Source organism: Myotis brandtii, unplaced genomic scaffold, assembly GCF_000412655.1.
Source record: "Myotis brandtii unplaced genomic scaffold, ASM41265v1 scaffold26, whole genome shotgun sequence".
NCBI classification, from domain to species: domain Eukaryota; kingdom Metazoa; phylum Chordata; class Mammalia; order Chiroptera; family Vespertilionidae; genus Myotis; species Myotis brandtii.
This window is the reverse complement of record NW_005359880.1, coordinates 206176-220354: the sequence shown is the minus strand read 5'-3', so window position 1 is coordinate 220354 and position 14179 is coordinate 206176. Positions and strand designations below refer to the sequence as shown.

General features: G+C 42.0%; 1 protein-coding gene across 1 annotated transcript in view; it reads right to left on the bottom strand.

Moving 5' to 3' along the window:
• The window catches only part of CACHD1 (cache domain containing 1), a gene marked incomplete at its 5' end in the record, with an annotated part of 228885 nt that overhangs the window by 142741 nt on the left and 71965 nt on the right, over nt 1-14179 (bottom strand). The window contains one exon of the mRNA XM_005868055.2: nt 780-842. Within this exon, the coding sequence (XP_005868117.1) occupies nt 780-842 (63 nt within the window). The remainder of the gene's footprint in view (nt 1-779; nt 843-14179) is intronic.

The window sequence follows — 14179 nt, the reverse complement described above, 5'->3', positions numbered from 1 at the left end:
GATCAATTATTTAAGACCAAGTTCACCAACACTATGTGTTAATTTAGGAAGCAGTCCATTTGAAGCCAGCTCTAAATAAAGTGGGCAGAACCTGGCTTCAGAACTTTTTGACCCTCCAGAGGATGGAAAGAAGATGGGAGGAAAGAAGCAAAGGAACAATACAAGAGGAGGAGAGGAGAAAGAAAAGGACAAGAGAAGTCAGTATCTACTGAGCTGCTTCTATGCCCGAACTAAACCCTTCCACATAAGGGTTTCATTTATGCTCAGTTAATTTGCCATGATTTCATTTCATTTTCACAATTATCTTTTGGAGCTTCAGTGTCCTCTAAGGCAGATATTCCATTCCGTCTATGGAAGACTGGGAACCTGCAGCTCAAAAAGGCTACATCGCTTACCAGGGGCCCCCAAGTAAGTAAGAAAACCAGAATTTGACGTGCAGCTTGTCCGATTCCAAAACCTGGGCACTTTTTCCTGTATCAGATGAAATAATTTCCTAATACTTTTAAATATGAGTAGTTTAGGAATCTCCAAAACAACAAAAGGAATGCAAAATATTTCCAAAGTATAGCACACATAAAAGAAAACCATCCATATCACTGTTATTTCGATTGCCTGTAAGAACTTGAAGTGTGAGGCTGCCGCCACTGGGCTTACGATGCCTATGGATTCATACACAGGTCACAGGAAACCCCACATGGAGGTTGCGTGGAAAGAGTAACGAAGCCACATCCAGAGCCAAGACCTAGATGGAGAATGTCAAGCAGTAAATAACCTCTTACCTGCTGTACTTCACTTTCTCCATTTGAGATTTTCTCAGTGTAAACAAAGGAGTTGAATATCCGCTGCAACAGAAAGAAAATGAACACACATTAGATTTTCTAAGTAACACAGCCATTAGATTAGAGTGTGTGTGTCTGTGTGCCATTTGTTTACACCACAAATAGAGTCAAGCACATAAACTTTAATTAAAATACAGAAATTTTACACAGAGAAATCCAAATATCAGCTAAAGTCAATCACACTTACATAAGCAATGCCCAGGCACTTCTGTAGTGAAATAAACCAGATGTTACACTATATTTTTCATTTTCAAAAATACGTTTAATTATAGATTTCCGGAGCCTATGCCATTTTATCCGAGCGGTATAATCTGACAAAGTTGTGTTTCTCATTTAAGTCCTGAACTCCCTGAATGCTGCGATTGTTTACAGACACCAACATCCAGCGTAATAAGGCTCTTTAAAGAGGATTCTTTCCATATTCTCTCATGCCCCTGTCCAACCAGGACCTGCCCATATTATCCATCACCTTCGCTACCTAAGCACCCCCTCGGGAAAGGAACAAAACAGGGCTTTGCCAAGTATGTGTGGCCTTAAGAGAAGATGCAGTTCTTACAGGCCAGGGAATGTGGCAGCCGTGCCAAGACATGAGTCCAAACTGTGACACACAAGCACACATTCTTCCACTGGTTTCTGCCTAGCCAGTCCCCCTGCTCCCTCCATACATTGCCGGCATTGAAAACGTCTCTGCAGACTTAGGACTTTATCAAACCCTGCCACTACTAAGCAATCACAAGAGATTAATATATAACAATGGGGGGGGGGGAATCCAAGATATGTGTCTGGGAGAGGCACACACATACACACACACACACACACACACACACACACACACACACACACACCACCAGCAGCCGCTGCCGCCTCATCATTTACCCTAAAACTTTAAAGATACCTCTGGAACTCTCCAGGTGAGTAAGGAGTGAGGCCTGGAGACGTCAGCCAACAGTTCCTTTTTTTGCCTTTCTATCTGACTGCCAAGGGTTTGTCAGCCTCTGGGACAGCTTCCCAGACAGCCTAACACACCTGCATGGTTGTGATGAGGAAGACAAGTGCCAAGTTCATCAAGCACTGTGCAAATGAAGGAAGATAAAGGTGCTGGGTGGTGGTGGTGGTGGTGGTGGGGAGAGGGAGGGAGCAAAGACTCTTGGGAAGAACTGGGATGGAATTACAGTCTAGAACATACTAATTATGAATTAGTATAATTTTCCAATGCTCCACTCATTCATTCAATAAATATTGACTTTCTCTTTCCTAAAAATGATTCTACTGACAGGAAACGTATGGACTTTTAGTAACCATGATGATAATGATATTGGCTACTATTTACTCAATGCTGATGATGGGGCAGTCACTATTCTAAGCATGTGACATCTATTTACTTACTTAAGTCTCATAAAACATCTTTGTGACACACATTATTATTATTTCCCTTATACAGATGAGGAAACTGGTGCATATTTGTGTGCCTAATGTGATACACACATTGCATTTCACATGCAAACCTTACTTATTAATCTTTATAATTTGCAGCCCCACAGATGTAAAGGTAAGACCCTGGGGAAGTTAAAGAATTTACCCAAAGTCACTCGGCAAGGCTGGAATTTGCACCCAAGCAGTGTGACTCCAGAGGTGGTGCTTCTAGCTCTATTGTCTCATAAGAAGTGGCTACCTGCCCATATACAACTACTCCTGCTGGGAGCTGACACTTGGACACAACACAGACCCACAATCCCTTATATGCAATTCTAAAATTCAAAAGCACAGGAAATCAAAAATTTTGCAATGACACATTTGTTAGTAAAATATGACATGACCTAAACTTATTTGGTAGTAAATCCCAACTTCAATTGCTGTATATTAATAGTCTTCTTTAAACGATTTGGTGTGGGTATTCATTCACTTTGATACAGATGTATTAATGCATCTGATTATAGGGTTCTGCTCCAGATCTTACTGGGGTGTCCTATCAATAAGGGGCATCAGGATGACCCTGGCCAGTGTGACTTGGTTGAGTGTTGTCCTGTGCATTGAAAGGCTGCAGGATTGATTCCCAGCTAGGACACATACCCAGGTTGTGGGTTCGATCCCCAGTTGGGGTGCATGCGGGGGAGGGGGGCGGAAACCAATTGATGATTCTCTCTTACATCGAGTTTCTCTGTCTCTCTCTTTCCCTTCCTCTCTCTCTCAAATCAATAAAATCATATTCTTTTTTAAAAAGAGGCATCAGGATTTTGAATCCTAAAAGAGACTGTTTTAGGAAAGGGATTATGGACCTGTAGACTTTCATTTCTACAACTCTAAGCTCCCAGTTTTCTGATACACACCTTATAACGCTTTTAGAGTCTCGGTCAATGTCACTGCCACCACATTCCCAGACCATATTTCGTGTTCTTATAGAATTTGATTTTTAAAACCTGCTCAGGACCAAGAAAACACTTTTTATTAAAAACTAGTGGCCCGGTGCACGAAATTCATGCACATCAAAAGGGAATTAATTAGAGGAAATATTTCAATATTGCTATTTGCCCTTTCTCTATAATAGAAGTGTCAGAGATGAAAGAAAATAAGTAAAATGTATATGAAAATCTCCCTCCTGTCAGAGTCTGGGGCGCACCGTGGGACCCAGAGTCAAGTCCCCGCCCACCCGTGTGCACCTCGAAATCACAGGAGACCCAGACCCAGCCGGCCCCACCCCCATCAAGCCCCCGCTGGGCAGGGGGCACAGCCTCAGGTCCCCCGACCTGGCCCCGGGCTGGGGGTGCAGCCTCAGGTCCCTCATTAAGCCCTGCCGGGCGGGGGCACAGCCTCAGGTCCCCCATCAAGCCCCACCAGGCAGGGGGCGTGGCCTGAGGTCCCCTATCAAGCCCCGCCGGGCGGGGGGCGCAGCCTGAGGTCCCCCACCCCGGCCAGGCGCCACGCAGAGTCAGGTCCCTGCTGATTGGTCCTTTCGTCGTCGCAGCGTGATGACCATTTGCATATTAGCATTTTATTATGATGATTAACATAATTCATGTACTGTCTCAAGATTTTGGTGAGTGTGGTCAACTTTGTATTTCATTCCTGGCAATGACATTCCAGTGTTAAAAGAATGGTGGATTCCTTGGCAGTAATAAGGAATATATGCAGGGACGTGTCCGTGAGGCTGTTTTAGTCCCTGTTTTACTCACTTATTATCATAACAAGTATTAATGATGATTGCTAATACTTTTATGTGGCTGTTTTTAAGCCTTGTAAGCATTTCCACATATTCTACACCTAGTAAGTATAGATGGGTAAAATAAAAATTTAAAAGCAAGAAAGAAGTTACAGAGATGAGCAGGAGTGATTCTGCAGACTGCCTACTTCATATGGCCCTCTAGCCCCTCCTCCAGGAGTGAAAGGTGACCTGATCATAGTTTGGGGCTACCACCAAAGCAAAAAATTTTGTCCTTCTCTCTTCCCCTGTGGGGAGGGGTGTTAGTGAGAAGCCAGCAGAACCCAGACAAGTAACTCATAACTAAACAGGTCAGCCAGTGGTGTCTGGTGCAAGTTTAAAAGTTCAGGCTCATGTGTGTGCACAAGCTCTCAAGGTACAGAGGGAGTTTCCATTACACTGTAGCTCAGTGATTTTCAACCAGTGCGTCACAAGAATTTTTAAAACATGCAATATCTGGCTACTTAGGGGCACTGACCTCTTCTCCCTTAGATTGTCAAATTAAAAAAAAAATGACAACAGCCAACACAACAATAGCCATATGGTGTGAATGAAACAAAATTATACTTATTTTTGTCAGATCTGCAAAAATATATATATATTTTTGGTGTGCCGCAGAATTTTAATAGTTTCTGTGTGCCATGAGATGAAAAAGGTTGAAAATAGCTGCTCTAGGTCAACGGACAGTACTCTTCTTTCTTAAAACACAGCGCCTGCTAAGCCCAGCTCTCAAAGGCTTAGTTTAGTACTTTCATAGTTTATAATTTCACATAAATGGTTAGATTTGATCCCCACGACAACCCTATGTGGTAGGAAGGGCAGGGATCTGAAACCACTTTACAGATCTAAAAATCTGTGGCTCCAAAGTCAGAGAACGTTTCACAGGCGTAAAATGCAAGCGCTGGGGTCGGAACCTGGGTCTGGATTTAAAAACAGGCATTGCTTTGAGCAGAGTTGTCAAGTTTATTCACTTCACCTTTTTGTTCAGGATAATCTAGGAATCTTAATGCCTGTGTGTAGAAAACAAAAAAGGATTTGGGTGTTTTTTATCCATTTATTATAAGCAAGATCCGATGTGCTGGTATGACCTTATATATATGACCAATATCAGGAATAATTAAGAGGCCCAGACAAAGGTCTTTATTTATATTACTTTCTATTGCTATGTAAAACTGTGAAAAGAATAGAATACAGGTTTTTTGGGGTGCTTTGTTTTTTATTTGAGCCAAAAATTCCAAATGATATACGTAGCTGACATTTTGGTGACTTTGGGGTAAATAGTTTCTTGGTCACTAGAGAACTCAGAAAATGAAAATGGAAAGGTTTTCCTAAAACATAAAAAATGATGAGCAATCCGAAAAGACCAGCTTCTTCAGTCCTTGGGGGTGACTTACGCACAGCAACAGGGATAGGGAACGAGTGGGTGCGTGGGTGGGTAACCTGCATTTTATTTCCAAGTTGTCACATTGCCTTATATCAGCTCCCTGGAGGACAAAAGGAATTCCAGAAATGTGAACTCTTCATTTGAGCACAACCAGCAGGGAGAGTCTGAACTCTCTCCTCAGTGTACAAATGCCGCCAATGGCAGAAATATTGCCCACCTTTGCCCATGATTCTCTCGCACTCCTGTCAAATACTAAAAGTAAACATATGTTTTACTGCATAGTGAAAAAAATCATTAAAATGGGTGAGGAGTTTCAAAAAGTTATTTTATGCCCTGACTGGTTTGGCTCAGTGGATAGAGTGTTGGCCTGCGGACTGAAGGGTCCCAGGTTCGATTCCGGTCAAGGGCATATACCTTGGCTGTGGGCACATCCCCAGTAGGGGGTGTGCAGGAGGCAGCTGATCGATGTTTCTCTCTCACAGATGTTTCTAACTCTCTATCCCTCTCCCTTCGTCTCTGTAAAAAAAAAAATCATGAAAAAATATATACATTTATAAAAAGTTATTTTACCTAGAAATATTTCACAGAATCCTGTTTATTAGTTACATTTATTTCCACAATAAAAAAACAACAACAGTAACAATGGCAAGATGCCTTATTCTTACACTCATGAGAACCGAGGACAAGCTGACCTGTCTCTCATTAACACACACACTTTGGAAAACTGCCAGTATCTTCTAAAGTGAGTGATGTGCATATCCCATGACCCAGCAGTTCCCATCCTTGATGTGTACTGAGCAGAAATGTGCTCATTCGTTTATCAAAAGAAAAGCATACGACTGTTCATAGCAGCACCACTCATAATAACCCCAACCTGGAAAATATTTTAAAAATGCGCATCAGCAATAGAACAGACAAATAATGGGTGGTGTATTCACACAACGGGATATTCAGGGATGGGAATGCACATAAGATTGCACCATGCACCAACATGACGACTCTCACAGACATCATAATATTGAGTGAAAGAAGCCAGACACCAGAAGACAGAGCGTACGGTTCCATTTGTACCCAGTTCAAAAAACAGACAAAACTAGTACCCTGCTGGAAGTCAGGGTAGTGGCTACCCTCTGTGAGAGTGAACAGCATTGGGCGTGAAGGCCGCTCCAGGAATGCTGAAACCTCCACTTCCTGGTCTGGGGGCTGCTACAGGCTGTGCTCGCTTTTGTGGGAATCCTTCAAGCGGCACACTTATGACTGTACACTCTTCCGTGTGTCTGCCACACTTCAATACGTTTACCTTAGACATACATTCCAGGCCGTCTCTTTAAAATATACCCTGGCCAAATGTTTCTGCATGTTTTAAAAACTATACATTTTTTAAAAGGACAAGAATCTAGTAACTGGGCTATTATACACACTCAAAGAAAAGTCAACACCCCAGTCTGTAATCCAAATGAAACGGGGACTGTACCAACCGGAGAGTCACATAGGAAGTCACAGACAGGATCTCCTAAGCCCTCCCTGAGGCCACGTATTAATTGCTCCCTCAAACTCTTAAGTACATAACATAATGCATGTAGTTCTTTAACTTCCCACCCAATAGTACTGTACAAACCTGAATTTTCAGCAAGAAAAAAAAGGTGTCTTAATGAGAGTTTCATCCAACCTGGATGCTCTAAATCTATATAACACAATTTAATCAAACTTCCTTGTTGCATATTCTGTTCCTTTACTCCCTAAGCACTGCCTTCCCCCTCTTCCCTCAAAAGGGAAGTTCAATTCCAATAAAGTTAGAAATTAAAGAATCATGTTACAATTGAATACAGTCCCCCTACCTCTACTGCAAGAGAAGAGAAGACATCCTGCTCTGCCTGTATCTGTGTGTGTGTGCTGTGGAGCCTGCTCTCCCCCACCTACGGGTGGCACCATAGTCCCCACGCCCTGCTCCACTGACCCACCTTCCCGACCCCATTGCCTTCCCTCCCAAATCTCTCTGTTTAATTGAGCCTGCGTAACAGATGGCAAGAGAATTCCACTTTGCTGGAACAGGAACAATTACATGAGTATTTAATAAGATGATCACTCCAGACAGTTGGCCCCACCTTCCCATTTCTAACAGCTCTGCCAAATTTTAACTAGATATTTAAATGAATGGTATAGCACACCACCACAGTGAAGAAATAAAAACCTTTATAAAGCCTAATGAGATTCTGTTGGTCTCCTTCCCTGATCTTTGCTAAGAAAATGCAGGACTGAATTTCTATTCACAAGATTATTCTCTTGATGTTTACAAGGTTTCTGTCCCAAGCCAATTTGGCTGACAGCTCACTAATAGCTTAATTCTGCTCTGGATTTCTTCCTGTGATCTAGGAATTGTGGCCAAAGGGGAGGAAAAGATAGATGACCACTGCTATCTCAAGAAGCTGACCAACTTTAACCGTTAAAAGAGAAAGTGCTGTCATTAAAACAAACTCCAACAATCAGTGCATAGGGAATGAAAGGCAACTTAATTTAAGTGTTTCAGGAAAGAAAACATATGCATGACTTTATTCTGCCCTGAGCATGAATAATCTTTTACTAGGTTTTAAGGGCTCCCTCCTGCCCCGATTAAACATTGTCTGATTTTTACCAGACTATTTCACCTCACACTGTTAAACATATGGAATGTCCAGAAGATGTCATTACCTTAAGGAGGCTCATCATTCTGCATTCTGAGTTTGCAAACCCGGTGCTATAAATCTCCGTCATTTTAAAAAACCTCTAAACTTGCCCATTCTGAATATAGGTGGCTCAAGAAAATAGTTTACTGAGAGTATTAAAAAGGTTACCACTGAAAAGAAAAATCGAAAATAACCTAAATGTCAACAACAGCAATAGGGGACCGATTAAATTACTCTTTATTCAATCAAGAGAATATTGCACAGCTATTACAATAATTATTTTCATTGCTAATATTCTAAAAGCATTTGCATATATAAGTATTGTTCTAATTATGTATGTGTGTGTGGGGAAGGGGGAGTGCACAACACATAATAATGTTACCATGTATATTATCCAGGGTCCAGGATGGATTCAGATGCTTTATAACACATTATCTCATTTAATAGTCACAACAACCTTTGATAGTAGTTACTTTGTCCTCATTTTGCAGAGGAGGAAACTGAGGTTCTGAGGGGTTTAACTTGTCCAAAGCTGACCGTTAGTAAGTGGCCAATTCAGATGCAAAATTGGTCTTACTTCCAAGTTTATGTATTATCTTCTATGTGAACACAATGTAACAGAGAAAACTTATGTAACATCTAGACAGTGGCCAAAATAATAACAGGGCTTGACCATGACTAAAGAATACAAAATATATTTTCTTTCTTCCCCATCCCTCCACCTCAATCTCAAAATAGAGCATGTATTTCCTGCGCAATGGAGAGTGACATTTTTCAAAGCGTTGTCACACTCAAAAAAGGGGGCATACACAGAGTTACAGCTACACTCTACAAAGAACCATCTGCACTGCATCCCCACCTGCAGAACTTTCAGAGGAAAAAATAAACCCAAGGGCTTCTGCATGATCCCTATGAGAAAGGTTAGGTCTTGAAAACCACAGTGACTTGCAAGAAACAAGGCTATTCCAGGTTTATGACAAAGGGAAATGCTTAGGTGCTGAAAATCACGGCAGAGGAAGAGGCCTAGATTGGGAATTTAAAACAAAACGAATCAGTACACAATAGATGACCTTGTGCAAATGGTACACTGGGTGCCTGTGTCCTGGTCTAACAGACTTCCTTGTTCTGGTGTAAGGTTGCTATATATAAAAATGGTAATAGCTATTGTGCTCTCTGTCCAGCACTAGGTACTTTACATGTATTAACTCAACCTCATAAATGTGAAGAATTTATATAGAGTGCACTAAAAACATTATAAATGTATTTCACATAGCATTGTGATAGTTACCCAAACAGCCTCGATAGTTATTCTATGATTGTTCTCTTCTAGTTAATCTTTAAAGGCTAATTCTCTTAATGATAGTTATTCTATGATGGAGGAATGGGGAGAACAAACATATCTGTATAGACACTTATCAACTTCAGTCCCACTTCATTCTTAACCTCCCACCAATGGTAATCGCTCCCTTCTCTGGGCTTCTGTAGCGAAGACAGTCTCTGCTACAATTTAAATAATATGTTCACTGTAAAAAAAAAAACAGCTGGAAAATATGTAAAGGAAGAAGAGGGGAAAAAAGCTATTTCTGACTACTCAGTAAAAACCAACTACTGTTTACACATTTTACTTTATTTCCTTCCACTCTTTTGGATTTCTAGGTCCTAACTTTTGACTATGCCAGGAATTCTTACCACAGTGCCTTGTACACAGTGAGCATAAACAAGCATTTGTGTACCCATTAATCTAGGCATTAGATCATTCAGATCATTATTATGGTTGGTTACTCAACCAGCTCGCAAAAAAGATGGAGGAAGGTATCCTTTCTCTTTAAGATAAAAAATGTTCCCCCTTCACCCTGTTTTCCTTCCCTGTCCTCTATGGGCTCTAAACATACACACACAGCTTTGCAGATACTTCAAACTCACAAAAGAACCAAATTATTAATTCCTTGGTCTGATGGCATTTAACTGAACACGCTTCAAACCAACATGAACTCTGAATAGTAAGAAAGCATGTGGGAGAGCCACAAGTCTGCGACAAGTGTCACCTTGACAAAGGGCTGCCTGTTTGGGTCCACTCTACCCCTCAAAAGAAATTACAAAAAGGAGTAGCTTGCAGTCTTGAGTTAGCAGGGAAAATCTAAAGCAATCATCTCAGCAAGCAACCTTTCTAGTCTTGATCACTAGATTTCCTGTTGTAGCATTCAAACCCAGGAGAGGGTGGGTCACTATGAAGCCAGAGAACAAAGACAGGCAAAACAAGACAGAAACCCTTCTCTAAATGCAATACAGCTTCAGGGGGGTTATTGGACTTTTTTTTTTTCTTCCTCGTCGTTGTTGTTTTGGCTTTCAAAGGGGGTAAGAGGGGAAAAGGCGAGTAAATCAGTTCCACATGTTGGAAAGATCCAGCCTTTAGCCAATGTAACTTGACTATAAGTAATATTCATGACAATGCACATGGCAACCTCTCAGAAATGGAAAGTTGAGTTGCCCAAATGCTTTGCAGATGGTGCCAAATTTCCACTCCCCGAACTCCTCATTCTCCCACTCCCCACCCCCAAGATCTCCATTAAGGCTTCTTTTTGTTTGTTTGTTTCACCTTGAAAGAAAAAAAAAAGAGAGAGAGTTATTTAAAGGCTGTGTGTTTATTTTCGGGTGGGGTACACTTTAAGTGTATAAGCCTTCAATATTTAGTGTTCTGTGGGCGCCCAAACCCACACAAACGCTCAGGTCTTTGGGAATCCACCCACTAAAGACAAAGGGACTGGAAACCCTGAAATGCTTATTATCCTTCCAGACCTAAGCAACGATGTTTAATTAATTACTCAGTCAACCAATCATGTCCTTTCTGAAGGAGTCAGAAACCAAGTAAAAGATGGCCCCATATTTTTAAGAAGCCGATTTTAGTTGGGAGAAGAAATTAAGAATTACAAAGTAAGAAGGAATATGAACAACGCAATACAGAACTCGGTGTGAACGCTGGGCTTGGCAGAGGCTCCGGTGCGGGCGGAGTTGGGAGTGGGCAGGAAGAGGGAGTGACAATTCTGAAGAGATGGGACTTGGGCTCGACTTCGAGGTCAGATTTAAACAGGACAAGAGAAAAAGAGCTTGGGTGAGAGCATTTCGGAGCCTTCCCGGAGAGGGTCTGTGCTTAGCACGTTCAACCGAGCCCTGTTCTAGATGACAGGGATACAAGAATGAGCATAACTAACAAAACCCGTCTATGTGGACCTATATTCTAAGTCCCTTGGCCTCAAGAAAATCCTTTCAAAGGACTTACTAAGCATTGGGCTGTATACTAGGAGGGCTGTTCAAAGCTGAGGACATTGCTTCTTCTAGGAAAAGCTCACATTCCAGAGAAAGACCCCAAAATCAATCATTACAATGCAAAGTCAGTTTCAAGAGGAGCTTTTGGAAATAAAACGAAACGAAATGGAATAAAAATAATGAGGCTACACTGTGGATGTATTTCAAGCCAGGAAGAAGAGTTGTATTTTATTCATAAGGTAGGCACTTAGCAAATATTTTTTAACTAGGGGACCAGTGCACAAATTCGTGCACCTTGAAAGGAACTGTGGGCCAAAAGGCTGTGGTAAGCACATGGACTGGTCTCGGCCCATCCTCTGCACCCCCGCCCGGCCCCTCCCCCTGCAGCTCCTGGTCCCCTGACTGCCTGCAGCCCCGCCCCTGCTGCCACTGCTCCCACTCACACCTGCTGATAGTGCGGAGTGATTGGGGCTGGTGCCAGCAGCGGGTAAAAGTGGCGGCTGCTGCTCCGATCACCCCTCAGGAGCAGGGGGAGGTGGAGAAGCCCTCAGGGGCAATCAGAGCCAGCAGCCGCCGCTTGCACACGCTGATTGCGCCAATTGATCGGGACTGGTGCTGGGCACCTGCAGTGGGTGTGAGCGGCAGCTCCGGCGTTGGCTGTAAGTGCGAGTGGGGCCGGTGCTGGCAGCGGGTGCTGGCAGCGGGTGCAAGCAGCGGCTCTGGAGCGGGCAGCGGGTGCAAGCAGGTCCGGTGCTGCCAGCAGGTATGAGCACAGAGCACAGGAGCAAAGAATTTTCAGTAACCACCAGAGGCTTGCCCTGATGACAGTGACAGGTGGCCCCGCCTTGGTCTGGCGCCCCCATTCACCTGCTCCACCATCCCACCGTGGCCAAGGCCTGCCATATTCTGCACACAACCCCTGGTGGTCAGTGCACGTCATAGCGACCGGTTGTTCGATTGTTCCACCATTCGGTCTATTTGTAAATTAGCCTTTTATTATATAGGATGAGTACATGAATAAATGTATATTCCCAAAATAAATTTTTAGCTGAGGTGTTTTATGAAGGTTTATATTCCACATGCTCAGAACCATGCACCCACTGTCCTAAAATTGTTTCTCCACTTAGAAACAGTTACCATCCCAAAGGTGGGTGACAACTTTAAGAACCAAATGAACTGCATCAGCTTCCAGTTTGACACTCCAAGGACCTTGAATTATCTCCTCTGTAAAATTATAAAATCCCCTGAGGGGCTATTCATTCACTTTTGCTAAATCCCTATAGCAGCTAGACCAACGCTATGGGTTGAGACTGAGAAATAATTGTTAAAAAAAATAATTTAGGAATAGTTTAATGAAAAACAACTGCTGTGGGTTAAAGCACAGTTGCAATGTTGCATTCTGAGGTGAAGGCTAATTTTTGACATTTTAAAATATGCTACTGTGAAGTTGTTTGGATGTTTTTCAAATGAAATGTTCATTGCTCCCATATCCAAATAGAGAGAATTTTTATAAATGCAATTTCTAGTATGTCTTTAAATTTAAAGAGATACCTTTTTTTAAGTAAAAGATACTATAAATCAAAACTTATCACAAAATTAACAGTGTCGAATTGCAACTCTACAAACTAGCTCTCTGCCTGGGTTAAGTCATTTAGCCTCCCTAGGCCTAGTTTCCTTCACCTATAAAATGGAAAACTGGGTTAGATTATACAAAAACTCAATGATCCTAAAATTTCCACTCTATTATTGTGCTAGAATTTCATGGAAATGCCAATTGTTGGACTTGTGAGACGCCACTAATGCTGGGTCTTCCTGCCATATGGCTGGATATTTCAAAAACTTTATACTTGCTGATATAATCTGAATTAAACTGTGTTTTAAAAAATGTTATATAAACATATCTGTCAAACTTGTTGCAGGAGGAGTGAGTGGTCAAGTGTTGAAGGGATACATTTTTTAAGATGAAAATTTAAATAAAGAAAGCCAATTTGGAGAATGGTGAGTTTAAACGTGGACATTTAAGACATAAATCAAAGCAGTTAGCCTTTTATGGAATAAATGTGATACTAATATGGATGCATGCATGTCTCCCAGGTCCTCCTGGCCATTGTTTTTCAGGCCCTCACAGGCAGGGTGCTTGTCACGTGCGGCAAATGCCATGGTAACAAGAGGCTCCAGCAAGACATGCCATGAGTCTCAACAGTAATCACTAATTCACATCTTGGTGAACGATGGGTCTCTGGGCTCAAATGCACAATATAGCTTTAATAAATAAATAAGTGCTGGTTAAAATTTGTCTTCAAGTTTTTAGGGCTAAACAAACAAACAAACAAACAAAAAACACCAAATAGGGATGTGGAAGGTGAGTTTTAAAAACTCCTGTTGTTACCTTGGAAAAATGAGATTTGCCCATTTCCTAATTTGTAAAACAGAGGTGTTGATAACAGGCACCTCCTGGGCATTTTGTGAAGCCCAGTCCATGTACAGCACCGATTCCTTATGCACAGTAAGAGCTCAAGATGTAGTCACTTTTAAAACTCCTTCAAAAGGAACAACTATTCCCAGGAATAAAAAGTCATTTGAGATTATCCGTGTCCCCATCCGAATGCCAGGAACTTTTCCAAGTCAGCATTTCTGAAGCTTTCCAAAGTGACAAGACCTATTAAAAAGTCTGTATTTCCAGGAAATGGCTTTCACATTAGTTCCCAGCGCCTTCACAAGCTTGGCTCCCAGTCTCAACAAACTGACTTCTTCAAGTTTCTTTAGAAACCCACATGCAAGGTGGGTCCTTGAGAAAGTGACTTTTCCCCTTGATTACTGATAGGACCTGGTG